General features: G+C 37.9%; 1 protein-coding gene across 1 annotated transcript; it reads left to right on the top strand.

Annotated features, from left to right (window-relative positions):
• Positions 1–8,129: 8,129 nt before the first annotated feature.
• Positions 8,130–22,064, top strand: LOC136265196 (galectin-3-binding protein A-like). The gene is made up of 4 exons (XM_066060035.1): positions 8,130–8,245; positions 8,298–8,469; positions 13,514–13,653; positions 21,636–22,064. Exons 1-4 carry the CDS (start codon positions 8,185–8,187, stop codon positions 21,932–21,934), a joined length of 672 nt encoding a protein of 223 aa, XP_065916107.1. The 5' UTR covers positions 8,130–8,184; the 3' UTR covers positions 21,935–22,064.
• Positions 22,065–23,265: the final 1,201 nt, after the last annotated feature.

Here is a 23,265-nt window from a genome sequence, read left to right as displayed (position 1 = left end):
TCTCAGATTACAAATGATGTATAAGATTACCCACCATATAATAGACTTAAAACTACCTAAGGCCACTCCAAGTCATACCTTAGTTTCTGGTCACTCCCAAGCCTACAAATGGATGCGGGCGGGCGGATGATCAGGACTTCAGGACTATAGACTCTACTGTGACAATATACTGTATGATATTATTATTTACTCAATTTAGCAAATTCATGTTGATTTTGTTTTTAGTCAAACTTAACCAACAACATAAGTAGTTGTGCTTCGGCAAAAAATGCACTAGGAAAGTTGTTGATGGATCATGGCTAGCTATACACTGATGTATAGCATTTAAGTATATTTATTTATTTATTTAGAATATACTATAGGAAATGTTTTGCTCATGTAGCTACTTATGCTTTCCAAGTGAAATAAATGTCTCATTAGCTATGTCAGGAAAGTATTACTATGACTTATAGCTAAGTTGTTCAAATGATCATGATCCAAAATGAAATTTAACTTCTATTTTCACATCAGAAATTCTTCATTCAAATGTGAAGTCTTAGCCCACTAGCTATGTGTTTCCAGCCTTCTATTCAGCAAACCTTGAGAAAAGTAACTGTCAAAGTTTTGAATCATTGAGTGCTCCAGACTAGTGTTTTTTAGTGATCATCTGGGAATGTTTAAACTATAAGGGTTTCTACTTGCCAATCTAATTTTAGTTATGGAAAAGTTTAAGTTTAAGCTCACCGAATGTTGCCGGCTTTCCATACCCCTGCAGTGTTCAGTGATAAGGAATTTGAAGTTACTAGACTAATCATTAGATGACTACATTTGAATTATAAAGTTAAAGCTATGGCCCACCTGCATGGGCTAGTAGTTAATGCTACTGAAATTACTTTGGTTACAGAAGCATTAGTAACAGTTATAATCTGAACAGCTATATAATCAAGGAAAAAACTAGCTATAGTTAGAAACATTTTATTAGTGTGGCATATATACCTAATATTAGAGTTAAGAGTAGTGTGACTGCTCTATTGGAATCCCTGACTGCTCTATTAGAGTATCTCGATCTTTTGCAGTAAAAAAATAAGTGTCTTGCTGGGTCACATGCACTTAAGCACCTGTAATAATAATAATAGTCCTCATAAACTAGGGTTCCAGGTTTACCATGCGGGCGGGTGACCAGAAACTAAGGTTTGACTTGGTGTGGCCTAACTATATCAACTACAATCCAGGAATTACTGTAGAGGCCATGATTACAAACTTACTGTACCCTTTACACGGATTGATCCATACAAGTTTAGCTTTTTCCCAGCCACCATTGCATTATGGAACAAATTACCAACTGAAATAGTTAACGCTACTTCAACTGACTCTTTTACTTACTTACTTAATATTAATTAATTTTGTACATATATTGCACTTACATACTCGCTTGCGAGGTTTGCAATTATCATAATAATAATAATAGTACAGCAGTGTAGGTAAAGTACAGTATACAAAGTGATGCATACACATTTTTAAAATGCTGTATTGATGTCCATATGAAGATAGGCTTGTGTATATATAAGACTGATTTTGTCACAAATATTTATTATAGCATGATAATAGTACATCACTGCACTAACAGGAAACAAATCTAGGTCGGCATATAAAAGTATAAAAACAAAATACAAGAATGGGGTATGGTATCAATGAGACAGCAACTCATTTGCAGCCATATACATATAGTGCATTTTTGAGCTAGGTTTTGAAAATATGTTAGGTGGTTATTCACCTGGGTCAGTCAAGCCCATGAAACAACTAATTTAAATTGCCATGTAATAACACTACATGTAAATGGGTAGTGTCAAGACCAGTATAAACCAAGATTTGAACTGTACTATATAGATCCCTTCTTCTCCCTACCAAATTGGTCTGGCCACACAAGGCAACCCAACATACACCACGCATGCACAAATTAAAGTATGTAGCTGTCATTGTGCACAAATCCTGTATGCTATAGAGTCTCTAGACCCTCGTTCACGTGAGAGTCTGCCTCTGCCAGACTGAGTTCTGTCACTGGAACATTGAAAAGTGAAAAACGTGCAGTGTACATGCTGTCACATTTACAGGTGTTCCCCAAGGGTCTGTTCTTGGACCAGTTCTATTCTTGATTTATATCAATGACATCATTGCCAACATCCAAAGTGAGATCCGTCTTTTTGCAGATGATATCCTTATTTACAAAACCATTAAAACACCACAAGACCATAAAATACTTCAAGATGATTTAAACTCACTGACAAGATGGGCAACTGACTGGATGATGGAATTTAACATCTCCAAATGTAAAATTTTACAGATAACAACACACCATAACAAGAGTACTTTCACATACAAAATGTCCGACATTCCACTGGCTACAGTATTAGAACACAATTACCTTGGAATCCGTCTCCACCACAAGTTATCATGGGATCCTCACATCACAATTACATCTGTAACAAGGCAAATTGACTCCTTGGATTCTTAAAAAGAAATCTCCACAATGCACCATCAGAAATTAAAGAACACGTCTACAAACAATTGCTCTTACCATCATTAGAATACTGCTCAACCATCTGGGACCCCTATCATCACACTAGTATTAGTAAACTAGAAATGATTCAACACCACGCTGCTCGTTTCATTTTGAACAAACCCTGGCACAGATCTAACCAAAACCATGATAGCATCACAGACATGTTAACCAGTCTTGAATGGCCTACACTTCAAAACAGAAGAACAATTGCTAGACTCACCTTCCTATTCAAGATTGTCAGGAACTTACTAGCAATACCTGATCATTGCTTACCGTCACCAACTCCAGTGTCCTCCACCCGTGCTCAACATCCTCTCAAGCTAACTCAATTGCAAACAAGAGTTGATGTGTACAAATACTCCTTCCTCCCTCGAACAATTATTCAATGGAACTCCCTTCAAATTCCTAACATCGACACAATAGATCTTGAAACATTTAAGAACGCTGTAAGTAATATAATATATGTGATTGTAATGCTCATTAGCGTGTTGCCCCTAGTGGGCTTTGCTAATTAACAATAATAATAACAGCTTTAGAGGCTAACCCCATACCTCGTATCCTCACTGATGAGTTCCTTCCTCTCAGTCCAACTCGTCGCCAACACAGCAACATTGACCTTAGGACACTCCAAGTCATACCTTAGTTTCTGGTCACTCCCTAGCCAACAAAAGGATGCGGGCGGGCGGATGATCAGGACTTCAGGACTATCATAGACTCTTACATATACACCAGTAATACTGTAATGTTATTAATTTTGCTCAATTTACCCATTTCATATTGAGTTTACAACCAAGCTTAACCAACATTCTTATAGCATAAGTAGTTAATTATGCTTCTACAAAATGCACCAGAAAAATTGTTGATGGCTAGCTACACTGCTGAGCACAACAATGTGTAGCTAACACTAAGAAAAGGTCTGCTCATGTAGCTACTTTTGCTTTACAAATGAAATGTTTCATTAGCTATGTCAGGAAATTATTATTTATTAGCTAGCTAATAAAAATCCAAAGCTATATTAACACATCATCAGAAACTCTTTCAAATGTGAAGTCTTAGCCAACTATATATGCATACGTTTCCAGCCTTCTATACAGTAAACCTTGAGTAAAGTAGCTGTCAAAGTTTTGAGTTGAGTTGTTGAGTGCTCCAGGCTAGTGTTTTTCAGTGATCATGTGGGAAAGCTAAGTTAATGTTTTAACTAAGGGATGTCATGCACTTGCTAATTTAGGACCATACTTGCAATTATGTAACCATGGAATAGTTGAAGTTTGAGCTCACCAAACGTTACCGGATTTCTAGTCAGTATATCAGTGATCAGTGATAAGGAAGTCCAAGTTTAGATCCACTAGAAGAGTTACTAGACTCATCATTAGAGAACTACATCTGAATTGTTAGGAAAGTTTAAAGCTATGGTATATCTGATCATTAGGCTAGTGATCAATGCTACATACATACTGTACTGAAATTACTTACTGGCAACAGAAGCATTACTAATAGCTAGCTATATAGCTAATCAAGGACAAGTCAAAAACGTTATAGTAGTATCTGTCTATTCTAGTATTAGAGTTAAGGGTAGTGTGACTGCTCTATTAGAGTATCTCGATCTTTTGCAGTGATTAAAAATCACTGTCCTTGGTCACGTACACTTAAGCGCTTGTAATATTAATAATAGTCCTCATAAACTGGGGTTCCAGTTTTCCATGCGGGCGGGTGACCAGAAACTAAGGTTTGACTTGGTGTGGCCTTAATAGATGCGCAGCATTAAAGGAGGTCCGAATGCCTAATGAGTCACGTAATACCCCAGATGATTCATCTAGCTACAGTCGCAAGCAGCTAATCAGCAATTATTAGTATTGTACGCGCCTATAATATTATTATTTTATAAGAGGGGTCGCCAACACCTTGGGACTCCCGAACACTATCTCAGAAATCCAATTAGAAATCCATTAAATATTTAGAAATCTCAAATCCCAATCACGTATTAAATAGGTTACTCTCGTTTTCGTCCGTTCATGAGTTCAATTACGGCCGCCGCTCTATATACACTTGCACATGCTCCGCCACATGGCGAGTCTTCTATAAGCCATGCTCGATAGAAATCACTGCTCGATAGAAATCACTTGATAGCACTGGGTAGTCCGAGGAGTAGTCACTTTAAGCCCCTTGAGTCACTTATCGAGCAAGGACAACGATTTCGCCCTCGAACGCTTCAATTGACAGTGCAATTAAGTACACCTGTCTCTTCTGAAGTTCCTCTGATCTCCTGTCAGCTACTCTCTTAGGTGTTTCCTGCACAATAATTAGCAAAAACTCGAGGTAAAAACATCTTCGAAATTATAATTATAATGTATTTATAAATACTTTGAAATACTTAAATATTGGGACTCCAGTACACAATTTAGTGATTTTGCGTGGGCGTTGGCGACCCCTCGATTTTATAGTAAAGGATCCGCAGAAAATTAAAACGCGAAAGCAGCTGAGTTGCTGAATATCGTCGATGTTTAGCAAATGTCATCAATGTCGTCGATGTTTAGTAAATGTCAGCGATGTTTAGCAAATGTCGTCGATGTTTAGTAAATGTCGGCAATGTTTAGTAAAAAAAAAAAGTAAAGGTCAGCGATGTTTAGCAAATGTCGTCGATGTTTAGAAAATGTCGTCGATGTTTAGTAAATATCGACGATATTTGGTTTAGATCTCAATTTTTGGGTTTTTGAGACAGATGGCACCCCATACTGAAAGGGGGGTTCGTCCGAACCATCCGAACCGGCCAGGGGCGGATCCAGGGGGGGGCTTTGGGGGCTGAAGCCCCCCCTTCATATTTAGGCTTTACTTGATCAATATGCAGAGTATTATAATGAAATTTTGTCATAGCATAATTATATGATCACTAATAATACAAATACTCATAAAACCACCTTATAAACGTCTTTCCAAGGTATTATCAGTGGATTTATGCTAAAATTTATGCAACAAGGACCCGAATCAGCATTGGAGGTTTACAAGATCGAGATACTCTAATAGAGCAGTCAGCTAACTACTCTAATAGAACATTCACTGGAAACATGTAGTTGGTTCTGTTATGGAATTTTTCCAAATCTGCCTGCACCTATACATGCAATGAAATGAATTGGTCTGTTTAAAGGGCTTCATTCATCTACTTGTGTATGACAATACTTAATTCAGGTTCACAATTTCCATTGAAAATGTTCTCAGATTCAATCTTGTATTGTTCAAATTTCAAAATTTTCCACTTTCAGCATTATTTTTTTATTATTTGTTTACTGTACAGAAACCTCCATATGGAGTATATAGTACAACAGATTAAATTAAGAATAAATTATAGTGATTGTACTTAGCTACAATTAAGTTTAAATGTGTTTAAGGTAGGTGATTCCACAGTACTGCTAGATAGGTTATTCCATAATTTAATTGTAGAGGGGTAATAAGAGTAAAGGTAAGAATCAATTCTGGAGTGTGGCTGCAAAAATCGTTGATCGTGACCTCGTGTTTGGCTTGCTGTTGGGATTAAATAGGTTCCATTATCGATGTGAACTTGTCTATGCACCATTTTATACATCATAACTAGCTTCAAATTGTTCCGTCGCTGTTCAAGAGTTGGTAGATTCAGGTGATCTAGTATCTCAGTTACACTAGCCCAGGATGAATAATTGTTTGTAATAAACCTTGCAGCTCTTTGTTGGACCATTTCTAACTTGTAGATGCTATTGTTAGTGTATGGAGACCAGACAGTTGATGCATACTCTAAGATAGGACGTACCATTGCTAGATAACACAGCTTCTTAGTTTGTTGAGTGCAAGAGCTAATATTACGTCGCAAAAAGGCATTGGCTGAGTTTGCTTTACAGGTTACATGTTGGATATGGTTTGTCCATTTCAGGTGTTCATCTATTGTTACTCCCAGGTAAGTGGCACTGGTAGATCTACTTATTATTCTAACATGCATCTATTATATAGTTATACAACGGCCACGAGTGCTCTGCCTGATATAAACGCACGAGCCTGAGGGCCGTTAGGCCCAAAGGCAAGTGCGTTTATACAGGCAGAGCACGAGTGCACGTTGTATAACTGTTATGTACCACTCACCTAATAGGTGGGGAGAGTCTCACAAGACAGCTATAACACTTATAAAGGCCAGGTTTCTAACATCGATTGTGGGTAACCAGGCCGGACGTTGCGATGACGTTCCCCCTGCAGTACTGCAGCCACCTGAGATATTGAAAGCTAGTACGTTATGGGTTATATCACTAACCTGCATTCGCTGTTCGACTCTCATCATGTAGTGCTCAGCATGCCAGCGTGATCACTCAATCGCCATATAGACTAAGCACCAGACTATTCGCCATAGTGATTCTCTCGAGCAAAAAAAAGTAGCTAAATAGACGTTTTAAGTAAACAAAACCTAACTACTAAACGATGCTAGTCTAATTCTTACTATTCACACTGGCTAAACTCGGCATGGCAAAACTGGTTACCACAATCGAACGTAAAGGTTAGTATTATTTAGAATATATTTGTTTTATTGAGTCATTGTCGAAGTGGATTACAGTTTAATCTGGGCTAAGATGGCACCAGACTAGTAAGGTGTATAAGTACGTTTATATATATATGTAGACTAGAGTTGTGGCCACCCGTGTTGGATTTTTCGATCGCCATTGGCTGCTTGTAAACATTATACGTATTGGTGACGTTATGGCCCACAATCGACCTTTACATGTCAGGCTATAAAAGAATTCGAGTGATCTGTGAAGTGTCTTTCCACCTATTAGGTGAGGTGTCGTAGTGGTCTTCGCCCACCGGCACTTGTGCTATGCTGCACAAAACCGCAGCCAGTGCAATATCTGTATATTGCACTGCGGTCGGTGCATTATAACTTACAATGCACTCGTTGTGGTCTAAAAAACCGCAACCAGTGCGTTATAAGTTATAATGCACTCGCTGCGGTCTGCAGCAGTGCAATATACAAATTATGGCACTGGCGGTGCCTTTGAACTGCCCACGCAGAGTGGTACATTCAGTGTTGTGCAATTGTGAGAGGGGTGCATCATGTACTTGGTTGTCTGTACCTACCCAAACTTTTCCATTAGCAAAATGCTTCAGAGAGCCATACCTATAATCTAAAGGCAGTATATAAAATATCTACAGGCAGAAAATATTATGAATTTTATGTGGAAATGTCTCCAAATTGCAGTGTTTTAGCATCTATTTTTCAAAATTTTCCTGGGGGGGCATGCCCCCAGACCCCCCTAGTTCCAGCATGCTTGGCATGCTGGGAAGTGTGCTTCGCTACCTCTACCCAAGAGATTAGTACCTTGAGTTAGCCCCCCCCCCCCCCCCCCCTTTATAAATCCTAGATCCGCCCCTGAACCCCCCCTGCCTACGCCCTTGATATTGTAGGTTACTAAACGCTTTTAGCTATCAACAGTTCAACCATATACTATCAATGGTTCAACAGAGTGTCACAATTTACTCTTGATAATAAGTATTTCTTTGGCCGCTATCTCAGATGACGTACTCCTAGTCTCGTGCCCAGCCGGGCTTGCGCTAATGCGTAAATAGCGCCCTTCAAATGTTTTCTAAGCTCCTGCGCGTAAAGTGAGTTTGTCACGAGGTACGTCACAAACAGGATGAAGGAGATCCTTCAACTATTTATCGCGTTGGTGATCATTGCGTCGCCTGCTTTAGCATGTAATAGAATAGAACTTTGTTTTAGGGTTTGATATGCGATGTCTTCTTGTAGGGTATGGTAATCTGAGGATTTATAACGGCGGAGATTCCGGTAGACTAGACTTTCAGTTGGCTGATGGCACATGGGGTACCGTGTGTAGTAATGGATTTGATGATGATGCTGGAGACGTGGCGTGTAAACAACTAGGATATCGTCGGTCTACTGATATTCTTGATAGCCAAGAGTGAGAATCGAAGTCCTACTACTACTACTACTACTATTAAACAATAATAGTGCCGGCACCTATCAATGTCAAGCTCCACCTACCCCAGGTCGGGGATTGGTGGGGATTTGTAAATGTTAGATGACAAATTCCCCACCCCTGGGGACAACTTCCAGTTACAAATCCCTACTAATTCGTATTATTTATCCCGAGAATCACTAACAATATGGCCAAGTATGGCTATTTGTGTTATGCTCCTACCCTGGGGACGAGTTCGGGTGACGAATCCCCTGCAAATCCCCGCCCACTGCCCGACCTGGGGTAGGTGGGGCGTGACATTGATAGGTGCATAGTTTAAAACAGCATATACTACAAAAATGTAAACCAGTATAATCCAGTAAAGTGGGTCTGTGAAAGCCTACACTGTACATCCTACTGTACTGAGCATGGATGTGGAGTGTCTGTACATTACATGAATGGTGGAACATTCCTTGTAGTAAAGTTTAAGGGGCAAACTTAACCAGCCAAATGTGTCTAAATAGGAAACTTCCACTGCCATAATTTATCTATGTACACAGACATTTGCCCTTCATCCACCCAAAATGGATCAATGTCAATTGATTTTCTTACATGAGGTTTTAAGCTAATGAAGTAAAGGACAGTTACATTGTTTAAATTCAGCAACAGTAGATTGTTTGGTTCTAGCTAGTCTGAAATCCCCTACATAAACATTATTGGTGTTACACAGCTGCCACAAAAAAATGTTGAACTATACGATACTCAACAATGAATTGATACATAAGCCAGTGCAATTCGTATTTAGTCCTATTGCAACTGTCTAGTGCTATAACTCCTAAGGCTGAAACTTTGGCTGTCCACTCCTTTGTTACTATAGATAACAGAGAAGCAATAAAATGGAGTTCGAGGAGTGTACGAAAATGACTGGTTTTTGCTCAGTGGGTCACATACGTTCTAATAAAGACACTCCCTTTTAGACAGTTTTTCATCCACAAATTTTTGTGGTTTCCATGTGGGTGGCAGGAGAAATGTTCCATCAACATCTTATCAGCATACCAGCTTTTTTTTTACTACAAATGCTGGCTAAGTTCTATGTGTGTTACTATTAGCTATTGCTTACTTTTACCACATTTGTTGATTAGCAAGAGATGTTTCTGTGTTGTAAAATGATAGGTATTTTCTTAGGTGTATTAAATTACTAGACTGGACTACATATTTTTGGTTTGTACACATGCTATAGTTGAGTCTTGGTAGCTAAGGGCCTTCAGGGAACCTGTAGCCTGCTACTAAGTGAAAACTATCTTAGGATTTTGTTACTGTATCAGCACTTATACATTCCTTACCCATACAGTAAATAAGCAACATGTACGTATGAAGGAAAACTAGAAATTATAAATATATATTTGAGTCAGGATCATAAGCAATGAAACAAGAGAGGTCATCTACACTTGCAGATATACTAGTATACTAAATACAATGTCCACTAGTATATCTTCAGGTGTAGATTACCTCTCTTTGTTTCCTTGCGGTTTATTTCTGTGATCCCTACTCAAATATGTGTAAATTAATTTTTTCTTATAATAATTTATGACTGGTGAACCAATGCATACATCATCGAATGGAGCTGGCCAGACATAATGTGCTCCCCGACTCAATTACTGGAAAACATTGTTCCCATTTTGACCCCACCTGCTATACAGAATTACAAATGAAAGAAACACCTCTGCAGTCAATCAAGTCACTATGGAAAGAATGTGCACCCTGACTATCAATTATTGGGAGGGGAATAGCTATTCCACTTTGTTTTCAAGTATGTTCTACCTGCTATACACAAAGAACAGTACAAGAAGTGCCTCTACAATCAATCCACTTACTATGACAATTATGGACGATTCTTGTAATGCACCGAAGATACCTTATGTTACTGCCAGTCAACACCTTTGAGGCAGTGGAGAAAGGAATGGGACACAAAGGAGGACAAAGGTAAGTACATGTTGCATGCACTGTACTTACTGTGGGTGGCGAAAAGGCATATCTCTGGCTGAAGCAATGTCAAATAGTGTAAGCCCATAGTGTTAAGCATAGTCAAGTTATGCTGGCCTCAGTCAGTAGAAAAAACAGTTAAATAGACAATTTGTAAACATCCATAGAAACGTTTGGGATTGCTCCAAAGGAATTTTTGGGCTTGGTAATGCTTAACCAATCTGTTTTGAAAGAAACTTGAGGCTGTTTTCAGGGTTATATTAAAGGGTAAGAAAACCCTAACAGCTTCTATACAGTACTACTGTACTGTATGATGTTACAGGGAATCAGGGTGGCTATTCTAATAAATTCAGTCAGTTAGGTAACACATGCAAATAGCTAGGACTATGGCAGCCAAAAGAACTCTTCAATTGTGTGATGATTTTGTGTATTGGAAATCTAAGATAGGTCATTGTAGGCTGTTTAGCTTATCTCAGATTTGTACATCATACTCTTATTCAACTTTTATTAGGAGGTTGTAGATTCTCTATAGACTCTAACTTGTATAACTCTAGTTTTGAAACCAATCTCCTTATGGCCAAAACCACGTAGAAGTGAAGGTGTTCTCTTAGAGAGGATAGCACTTGTAAAGCATTATGCCTGAGGTTAACTTCCCTTAAAGACCAAATACAGGATATCATAAAATTTTGTATTCTCATTGTTTTGTTATGCACTCAAGAATTGATAGGGGAGGGGGAAACTGTGGTAGGTGAAGGATGTAGCAAAAGGTATGCATAATCGTGGGGGATATTTGTACTTAAGGTGTCCATAGGAAATATAGTGCAAATAGGGATTTGCAACAGTGATGCCATATCCATAGCAACTAATAGTTTTATGTACGGGCAATCCTTGTTACAGGTCCAATAAGTTGTTTCTTCATGAATTTATCCTGGTAGTTTCCTTTATAGGTGAGTGTTGTCAGCCAATTGTCTCTTAAAGTTCATCGCTATGGTTGCTCGGGTATCGTACCAATTACGAAGGGTTACGGTAGTTGTCTTGTGCAGATCTGTCTGTTACTGCTTTAACTGCTGCGTACCTCGTTTGTAGGGTGTCATTAGGCTTCTCTTGGTGGGTTTAACAGTTGAAACATGAGGATTGGTCTGCAAATGCTTTCTTCAAAAGTTGTGGTAATATTAATTTTGTTGTTCATCTTGGCATTCCTCACTTCTTGATGAACTCTCGATGTACAAAAGTGATAGTGATGAATTCTTTTCAACCATAGTAGTGTATTAGATCTAGTGATACTCCTCTGATTCAGACAAGGGATCGACAAACTCGACAAGCCAGCCACGAGATTCAGTTGAAATATTTAGGATTTAAAGTGAGATTTCAAGATTTCCAATAAAAAGATTATTATTAATTCATTCAGATTTTACCAGCGATCACAACATTTTAGGCCTGTTGCAGATCCCTCAAATTTAGACTAGAAACTTCTTGACCATGGGCTTTAATTTTACGAGCCTTCGTGGATCATGTGGTTGGTGGACTATGCATGTATGATATTTCTCAACACAGTTCTGTAACCTTTCTGTAAGGATATTGGCTTATTTATTTCAGCTTTTGTTTGAGCCCAGCTTTACTATAGGAAACAAGGAAAAACTAAGAAATCATAGAAATCAAAAGTAGTGAAACAAGGGAGGTCACCGACCTCTCTTGTTAAACTAGGCGCACGCTCACAACCAGCCAAAAGCCAGCTGTAGGTACTTGGTTTACTGAAATTGTTTTCATAAAAGCATGTAGTTTGTGTACCTAGATACGTTTGTCTATACGTACCCATGTGAGCAAAATCATTAATGGTAAAAGTAGCCGCTAAATAAAAGCTACTGCACAGGTAGCTTTGGTCTCGAAGGTGGTTTCATTTCCCAGTTGATAATCTGGGTGTAGCAACACTACAAACTTTTAAAGTGGTTTCCCATTAGATTTAACGGTCACCTCAGCAGGACCCATAGGCTACTACCAGGAAATTGTATCTCTTCAACTTGAAAGGGGATGTGTACCCTACATACGTGAATGAAAATGAATGGTAACTTGGAGGCTTTGTTGCGTGAATTTACAGAAAAAAAAACATGGTAAACTATAAAACAGTTGAGAAAGATATGCTGTGTGTAACATGGCAAGCGCTTCCTTAGCAGTGCATAGCAACATAATTTAGAAGTATTTCATGATTTACGAAATTACAACTACTTAATTGATTGATGCACTATTACAAAATAAAGCCTATTAGCTAAAGTAATAACGTAGAAATACATAGTTGGATGAGTTAGCTCCTGTAGTTGCATAGTAACATAGCATCAACTTGTATATATCTATGATCCCAATTTGAAGTTAAAATTTCTATGGTACAGTCAATAATAAGTTAGCAATTATGTATTTGTAATTAGTGAAATCTCTAACTACACTGCTAAAGAAGTGCTATTGAACAAACTGCATCAAACTACCTAGTGGTGTGCGATATAGGATATTTTCACATCACAATTATTACACACAATTATCACGATACGATATATATCACAATATACAAACTCATCACTCAGCTTGTGTGCTTACACCGATGACACTTGTAGCAGTGATGTACTAGAAGTACAATACAACATGGTATATCACTAGCATACAACATTACAAGCTCTTTTATAAAAAAATATTACAGTGTACAATGACATCTTGGGTACAGTTTTCTCTAATTATAACTAAAATCTATACTTTGGCTCATATCACGATATAATGATTCTATATCGTATCACGATATAAAAAAATTATCGCGATATTTTGATATATATCACATATTGCACATCACTAAAACTACCTATTACATGCAGAAGTATCGTCTCACCTGTTTCATAGCTTGTCTATCGTAATTTCCCTGTAAATTCTCTCGACAAAGCCACAAGGCTGCCCTACATTTTCATTCGTGTAAGGATGAGACACACCCCTTTTAACTCGAAGGAATAAGCTATTCCTAAGAATACCAATCATGGAAGTATATAATGAGAGAGTGTATTATGTTTATCACATTACCTTCCTACAGGTTTCCCTCGTCTACTGCTCCAGTTGTAATTTGTGATACTTACTGTGCTGGATATGAAGATGAGCTGAGAGACTGTATCATAACAGAATGTGATTCATTCAATCAGTGTGACCACTCTGAAGATGTTGGGGTGACATGTAGTAAGTGTTGACAATGCCATAGTCATATGGTTAGATGTTTACAAGCAACTTTTTCAAGGGTTACTGTATTTGATTACAAGCTGCACCACATCCTTGAGTAGCCACCGTGGTTATTGTTCGAATTTGTTGTGTCAATGGAATTAGCTATATGTGACCTAATTTTAGAAAACTGTCGATATCTGCACAATTTTCAAAATGCATTTTATTTGTTCTTTGTTTTCTACAGGGACAGAGGTATGGACTAGCTAAGTTTCAGCTTTCTAAGTTAAGCAGCGTTGGAAATACAGCACTAGCTAGACAGCTGGACTAGCAAACAAATTGATATGTACAGAAGCTATCGAGAAAAGAATCTACAGGCGCTTACATAAACCATCATAACTTACTGATACAATGGCATACAGAATTGAATCTTGGCTCATTGTGTTTGCCATGAATTTGTGCATCCACCAAGGTATAGGTTTTGCCCCAGGCATGCTTCTGTGTACGAGAAGGAAGACAAATTCACTGAAAAATGATCGTCGGTTAATTCTTTCGTCACCGCAACGTAAACAAACGTCTGTAACTTTGAAATCCTTTTGTGTATGGAGATGAAACAAAGATTGTTGTACTCCCTATGCACAGGTGAACACGATGATGCCCAGGATGTATCCATTGGATGCTTAATTCGCCCACCAGTGAGGTGATAAAAACTTGCATTTTTTTTCTGGAGCTTGTGTTTTTTTACCCATAGTTTTTATGCGTTTTATTACAAAAGTACTATTGTGCGTATATCAACGGTTTTCCAAAATTCGGTCACATATGCTGCCTTTTTGTAAGTATACACTATTCTGCAGTGACAAGTGTAAGATGAATTAGAAAGTGGACATTATTTCAAGTGACATTTGTGCATATTTTATCAAATGGTATATATGGTAGTACTGTCTATGTAGGGGTAGGGATACCCCTTAAGTGACGGGTGCCGCCTAAATGCTGCCTTTAAAAATCATCCTAGAAACATCTTATGTGACGAAAATCACTTTTACGGAATAATAATAGTCCATCTAACATGGAATACAGCATTAAATCAAGAAAACACTTACAGGCAGTCGAATATAGAATTAAAATTTTTATTTTTAAAATCACTAAACCTCAAATTTTTGTCTGCCTGCCTGCTTGCCTGACCACAGTCGCAAGGCTGGAGGCCAAACGAAGCAGCGCAAAGCCACCATTTTACTCCACAATAACAAACTCACCAGTGGCATGTGCCTTTTGTGTGCCCTCCGCTTCTTGTCTTTTCTTTATCCTTGGTCGTCATCTACTTAAACCATATCAAGGTATTAATTTTCCATGTCAACATCTTCCTTGAGCAGCATATTTAAATGCCACAAAATTATTTATTTAAAGCGCTTACACTCAGTAGATACCTTAATAGATTCGAGACAATGCCCATTCATAGTCTTAATAGCGATCAAGTGCAGGGACCAGTGTTGAAACCAGGCCACTACTGCTGACCCAGATGACGCACTGACCCAGATTTTACCCAGATGTGACCCGGATTAATTAAAGCCAAGACGTGCGATAAGAGCTATGTTTCAGGTAGTCTTGAGCATTCGATCCTATGGTTCGATTCATGTTGAGTAAACAAGTAGCTATGTGACAACTAAGCCGGTAAGCTTATGCAAAGACTCTCAATAATCTATGGTTTAATAATTAAAATCAGTCAGTGGGTTTGGTTCCACGTAGCTACTGTGAGTTTACAGACAGCAATTGGGTGTGGCTTCGTGCATACCTAGTATTACAATTTCCCAATATATTAAAGTGGGTGTGGCTCACAAAAGTATTTATCCTGCTGCAAGACTAGACTATGTACAATAATAGATTAGTGGGCGTAGCTCCACATAAGCTTGCAGAAAGCAACGGACACGGTTTTGTGCTACAGACTACACTTACTAATAAATGGGCGTGGCTGAGCATATGTTTGTAACGCGATAAGTGGGCATGGCTGACAAAAGAGCTGCGACTAGCATCAATAAGTTTCCACGTCATCAAACTAACAATTTAGTTTCTCACGTGATCCAATCCGGGTCAGACCCAGATAATCTGTAAACCGAGTCAGACCAGGATGACCCGGAGAAAATGTGACCCGGATGATCCGACCCAGTTTCAATGCTGGCAGGGACCATGCAGTGTATTTTACTTGATGACCACACACCCTTATTACTGGTCTAGCTGCATTCATAATGCTAACGAAATGAAAATTATATTACATGCTCCTGGTAGGTGAAGAGATACTCTAATACCCTGATAGAACAGTCACACGTGGATAGTATAACGACAAAGACAAAAACTGCAAACTAGTGTTTTAAAATGATGTAGGGGATCCAAGAGATGAATGATGGTATTACAGCATAGCTCGGTGGGAAAATCCCTACCGCATTGAACCAAATCATTGTCATAATGTGCCAATGTAGAGATTTTCCCATGTTTCACTACATTTAATTACTTGGATCCCTGCTTCATTTTTAAAATAACAGTTTTTTTTTTGTAAGTCAGTCCGCCAGTTGATGAGAATATCCAGAACTCATTGGAAAATTTTGGTTTGCTTTGAACAATACATGCTTGGACCATAGATAATAGAGTACTTAAAAGGGATAGGAAATGCAATAACATGATGTCACAAAATACGTACATTTCTATTGGAATTCCACGTATTACATCATGAACATACTCGTTATACTTGCTGCGCTTGTATCAAAGAGAAACAAATTGTTGTAACGACAGAATTTTGCAACCAACAACTGTGAAACTTTGCTACAATGAACTCAAGTAAGTAATCGAGGGAACTAGGATGGTACCAACCCTCAAGGAAGTTGTGTGCAAAATTAAAGGAGATTGAAAGTGAAAAAACAACAGCCCAAAAATTACTTTAAACCACTTTACTTTCTTCGTAAATATATTCTATCCTTTTAACTGTGATAAACCTATTCCTGACCATTTAACAGAGAGAACCAGAGGAAATATCAGAGCAAAACAGGAACTGTTACTTGAAGAAACGACTAAGTATCTTCCATTTTTTACCAAAAGTTTAAACCACCTTGCAGTACAACGTAATGGTAAAAGACTGTGTTGGTGACACGCCTAGCTTACCACAATATTCGAAAGTGGAACCGGCTATAAAAGAAGCGGTATGGACGAGGCATGAAGGTACTATGAGCAAAAGTATGACAGCGTGTAACAATTACAGTTAATGCGATACGCTTTGTTACAAAATCTATGGTCTGAATTCTCTCGCCAAAATCTCTCACAAAGGCCTAAATACTTGCTGTAGTCTGTTGGATTACTATTTACGCTGCTTAGAACACTAATTACCATGCTTGAGCACAAACCTGTCTTGTCCTTTCAAGTCATGCGTAACGCAAATCAAACCGGAAATCGCTTGCGTTTCCTATTCCTTTTACTCTATTATCTATGCTTGGACTTAGTTGTGCATAACAAATATTGCCAAGGTATTGTGATGACAGGCAGCCTGCTATACAATACTGAATAGTTGCTGGTTATTAACCCACTTTATGCAATAAACGCCTGTAGCAGCCTGATTCTTCCCTAAAGAGTGGTAGGGCAATGCAGCACTGCTGTACTTGAAAGGAATGTGTACATTATTTCTAAAATGACTTTATTGTTCATTACTGGGGAAAAGCCTGCCTGCCCTTAACTTGTGTTCACCCTTGAATCAATTTTCAGGCTAGGCTAAAGTTATGTTTAAACCAGTAAATGTGGTGGAAGATAGGTTTTGCACAAAGGAATAAAGTACCATATAACAGCAAATATTGGCGAAATTTTAATTTGGCACAATGCTTTTACTGTAAAATTGGCCGTACACTGTTGCACACGAGGTTGTATATGGTGTAAGCTGACAGAAAGACTAACTGTACAAATACAGTGCTCCCTCGATTATCCAAACACATGGACAGGTTATTTGAACAGTAGAAATGACTGCTCTATTAGAGTATTTATCTAGACGTATGTTCTATTAAAGTACTTGAACAGTGCTCTGTATATAAATGAATGTGCTTTGATTATCTGAGCATGCCTGATCCCAAGGGGGCCAGATAATCGAGGGAGCACTGTACAATCCTTTTTGTGCTAAAATATGTTTATCTTATATGTAGATTTAGTCACTGCATGCATCTGGCTTGGTCACTTTAACGGGTTTGGGTCATCCAAGTCTGACCCTCTTTATAGAATATCTGGGTCTCATTGTTCTTTGTAAGCCATACCCATTTATTGGGATCGTGTGTTTTCATACATGAAGCATTTTTGCATGAATCCATGTATGTTGCTATTTACAAGCTTACATGGAACCATGCCCACTAGTCGAGTACAACTTCTAGTATGGTCTTACAGCAGACAGCTTCTGTTGTGAACCGCAGTTAAATTTTGCATGCATGGAACCATCCTAATTTACCAGTACAAGGTATGTTTAAGTAGCAGAAGCCACACTTGAAACAAATGCTATCAAAGCTTGGATGCAAGGGATGAAAATAATATTAAATTTGGTGGTTTGGTAACGAATCGCCAATTCACCAAATTTAGTTTATTGTCACATTTTGTTGTTATGTGGTATGGGTATGTTCTATTATATTAGACTGATGAGGTAATGATGTCATCTAGAATTTTACAACTAAGGGTCATTTAACAGAGATTCAATATGTGACCGTCTCAGCAAAAATCCAACTTGTTCGCACAATTAAACTTTTTTCTTAGCATTATCTGCAGTAATCAAGGAATGGATCACCAAAATTTCAGCCTTCTGTGGTGAGTAGTTTTGGAGTTATAGCGATAGACAGTAGGAAGAGCAAGATAATTGATTTGTACAGCGACTATACTGAAAATGAACTACAGGCACTTACGTTCGCAGCCATAACTTCCGTTTACAACATTGCAATTTGGCTTAAAATGTTCACCATGGATTACCACATCAGCCAAGGTATAGTGTTAGCCCTGTAGTCACTTGCCAGTGTTAGGAAAGTTACTTGGTAAAAGTAACTAATTACATATTACTTGCAACTGAACTATTTAGTTACAGTTACATATTACCCATAGTGTTGTTTTAGTACTGCTAAATCATTTTAGTTTGATTCTAGTTTTAGTACTATTAGTTAGCTGTAGTTTTAGTTAGTTTAGTTCTAGTACCCCTAAATACCTGCAATTTTAGTTGGTTTTAGTTCTAGTACTCTCAGCTAACTATAGTTTTAGTTAGTATTAGTTCTAGTACCCAGCTCTTCTGTAATTTTAGTTAGTATTAGTTGCAGTACCCAATTTTAGTTAGTTTTAGTTAGTGTACTACTAGTATGTTCAGTTTTTATTACAATCTGAATCTGAATCAGTGAAACCAAATTTAACCCTTGCCATACAGAGGTTATTAATATACCCAGTTGCACACTTTCCCACATCTATTGCACAGCAAGAATTTAAATCATATTTGAATGTACATTTTGTTCTTTCGCAAGAATATCTCTCGTTCTAGATTATGGTTTGTTAAACGATTTCTTTTACCTCTGGTAACCTCTCCCCCTGAAGAAAAAAATTCTCTCAACAGGAGCTGATGATGCAGGTATTGCGAGAATTTTGCAAGCAGTTAAAGCCAGATCTGGAAACTCATTTTTTTCTTCTGCCAAAACTCAAAAGGATCGATTTTTTATCATCTTTACTAACTCTGGATTCTATGTACCGATTCAATTGTTGCTCCTCCAGCGATATTGTGGTTGATATGTTCTCTTGATGGTCCTGTTCATCGTCTTCTTCATCTAGCAGTCTACTGACTCGATCTAAATGTTTAAAGCGTTTTGCAGGTGGGGGCTGTCCATCTTGATCATCATTTGAAATTGGCAAATTAATTTCTTCATTGTCATTTTCTTGACTTCCTGGTGACGATTGTTCCGTTTCTTCAGCATGTCTGTTAATATGCATTAGTTGTAATATGAACTCTTTTGCCTTTTCTAGCTGTTTATCATTCAGTATCTTACCATATGCAGGGTTTACCAAAGTGGTTGCTACATAAACTAGATCAAAATTAGGCATATCAGGATTGGTAGCAAACATAAATCTTCGGTTTAAATCTATAAGCATTCTCCTGGATACTACAGCTACTCCACTGGTTTTGCACATTTCTTCAAAGTGCAGGTTTAGTTCTTTAAGGATAGGAATAACCATTGCAATGGTTGTGCTGTTTTCGGCTGAAGTGATGTTAGTGTGGTGAGCAAATGGCTGAAGTAGTTGTTGAATGAATTCTAAATGCTTCCACTGTGTTGCAGTAAGGTTGTCCCAGGCAAGTTCATCAAGACTGGCCTTTAAATTCTTTACCACAAACTGAACCATCATTAGTTTTTACATCACACACACTTTTGTCATTGATCTTATCAAACCTAAAGTAGCCCCATACTCCACTTGACTTTGGTCTTCCACCTCCACTTGCCATTTTATACAAATAAACAAATGCTTTAAATAATTGAGTTTAAATAGCAGAAAGAAAAATGCTTAATCAGCAGAATCAATGGTAACACATTTGTGGTATGTGTATCATTTGCAAGCATCAGCATCTTCAAAGAAAAGTGCTAATAGGAATAATCTTTTAGGCATAGGATTACATGAAACCTTTTAGTTAGTTCCAGTTCTTGAACTCAAAGTTGAAAAGGTTTTGGTTTAGTTTTAGTTTTTGAACCAGAAGTTTAAAGAATTTTAGTTTAGTTATAGTTTTTGAACCAAAATTATTCATAAATTTAGTTTAGTTCTAGTGTACCAAAACTAAAATTAAATAGCTGTACTAAAAGTGTATTTAGTTCTAGTACTTTAGGACCAAAACAACACTAAATTTACCCATATAATAAAGTAACTATAATAATATTACATATTATATTACTTTGTGTCCACAGCCTTAAGCTGTCACGTGTGAAACTACCACGTTATCACATGACATGATTGCGTTGTTAGACAATGTGCAAATCTTGGTTATAAGTAAGAAGCTGGTGAATAAGCTTCATTCAGTAGGCTTCATTACTTCATTCTGGCTAGGTGTTACTCAGTGGATTACTAACGAGATTAGTAACTTCATTACTTGTAGTAATAATATTATGTAATATTCGATTCATTATAGTAACTATATTACTTAGGTAATGCATTACGTTTGTATAGTCTGTTCGAGTTCACCTGAGCCCTAGTTTCTTGTTAATAACTCTTTTTACATGGGCCAGCTGCCCAAACATTTAGTAGCACTGTGAAGCCCTTTAAACGCCGGAAACGTTAATCAAAAAAGCTGATATAGGTAAGAACAAGTGAGTTATGAGGTTTTAAAAATATCCCATACATTTAGTATGGACGATTCAGGCGTGCAAACATGTTTACAACATAAAAACATGTACAAAATCATTGGGAGTGAACGCATGTTCACCTCTTTGATATTACTATATTTGGCGGGGGCTCAGGTGAATGCGTACCGATTATAGGTAAAATAACTTGAGTTATATTACCTGTTTTTATAGTGTATTTCCTTATATTACTTAGTTACCACAAAAGTAATATTACATAATGCGTTACATAAGTAGCGCGTTACTCCCAACACTGTCACTTGTGCATATGGATATGAAGGCAGCTTTGTAGAGAAATGATGACAATCTTGTTTACGTTTACTGAATTGTAAACAAACACACATGACACGCAAACCGTTGGAGCTACAGAAACAAAATAAAGATTCATGAACTCTCCATGAGCAGGTGAATAAGATGGTGTATAGTTTTAATCGATTTGAGCTTTCCTTCTTCAAGTACTGGCCCAATAAAACTTACTTATCTTTTCTTGTAGCATTCGTAATTTTATAAATTATTTTAATTTTTTTTCTCAATACGCATGCTTGTGCAAACAAGTTGGGTTTTTATTGAGATGGTCACATATAGTAGATGGTACAAATCATAGCTTATGATCTGTAAATAATGTTTATCTCCTCATAGCTGATAGTCTCACTGCTGGGGAGGTCATTGGGATTATATTTGGAACATTGTTCTTCTTCGCCTTCATCACCTCCATGATAATGTTGTGCATATGCTGTTTCATCCCCACTTGTCCCTGCTACTACAGGAGACGTTCTTACTACAGTGTACGTACCGTACTAGTTGAGCAGCCACAAGCTGTCACAACTACTGCAACTGTTGCTGCTCCTCCTCCATATGGTAAACCAGTTGGTTATTCTACCATGCCGCAAACAGGATATCAACCTGTCCCCCCACCTCCTACCACACAATATTACTAACTGTACACATTTACTGTGTGGTGCTATTAATTGTGTGTCTGTTTGCTTACCACCATGATTTGTATACATAGTTATTTCCTACATTACAATATGCTGTGTTTGTTATTATTAAAAATATTGCAATTGTTGACATCATTGTACTGTGCTAGTTTGCGACAACTACTGATCAACACACCAGTTACTTAAAAGTAATACTTATATTGAGCAATTACAACATACAGGTAGCACTTTAATTGATGATCGTTTGTCAAGCACACTAGTTGTATGAATGGTGTTCAAGGAGCAGGGGTGGAGTGGGAGATAGTGTTTAACAGGCAAACCTAAGATTAGTGTTAGGGTCAGGTTCAGCTTTGGTTTCTTTTACATTTATAAAATAGGAAAGTCAGTGGTAAATTATAGCTGCCATTGCTTTCCAGGAGTGATTAAGAAATGTGGAAAGTCAGACCGCAAGCTGAATGGTATTAAATTGTATAGTGGAACCTGTTTTGGTGGCCACCTCGAAATTCTGGTGTGCTAGATAACCACATAGGTACTGACTATGTGAAAGCTTATTATTGTTCAGGGTGGATCCAGGAGCTGGCAAGGGGAGGGGCACAGATAGGCTAATTAAGTTGTAGGTGGTAGGGGAGAGCCAGATTCTCTTGTTAATTACTATACATTATCTTGATCTGAACCTGACCGGTTTCTGGAAACTCAGGAGCCACCCCCTGGTAGTACTCCGAGGATGGATGAACAAAGTGCATTACAAGTATGGTGCTGACTATGTGTCGGCACACCACTCTACTAACATGGTCACTATAATGAGATGGTCTTATTAATGAGGTCATGAAGTACACCTTAGCTATGTTTGGGACCTACTTGACATGGTCACTATAATGAGGTGGTCTTATTAATGAGGTCATGAAGTACACCTTAGCTATGTTTGAGACCTACTTGACATGGTCACTATAATGAGGTGGTCTTATTAATGAGGTCATGAAGTACACCTTAGCTATGTTTGGGACCTACTTGACATGGTCACTATAATGAGGTGGTCTTATTAATGAGGTCACGAAGTACACATTTAGCTATGTTTGAGACCTACTTGACATGGTCACTATAATGAGGTGGTCTTATTAATGAGGTCACGAAGTACACATTTAGCTATGTTTGAGACCTACTTGACATGGTCACTATAATGAGGTGGTCTTATTAATGATGTTAGCTACTTCACATGGTTATTTGTGTAATAACAAAGTCTTTTGGCCAGACTGCTTTTCTCTCTTTGGGCAGGGAATATATTCAAGATGGTCACTATAAGAATCCCCCTTTGCTAAATGATGTGGGAAAGT

Source organism: Dysidea avara, chromosome 8 (assembly GCF_963678975.1).
Source record: "Dysidea avara chromosome 8, odDysAvar1.4, whole genome shotgun sequence".
Taxonomy (NCBI): domain Eukaryota; kingdom Metazoa; phylum Porifera; class Demospongiae; order Dictyoceratida; family Dysideidae; genus Dysidea; species Dysidea avara.
Note: the sequence above shows the minus strand (reverse complement) of the source record. Positions and strands in the feature narration are given on the sequence as shown.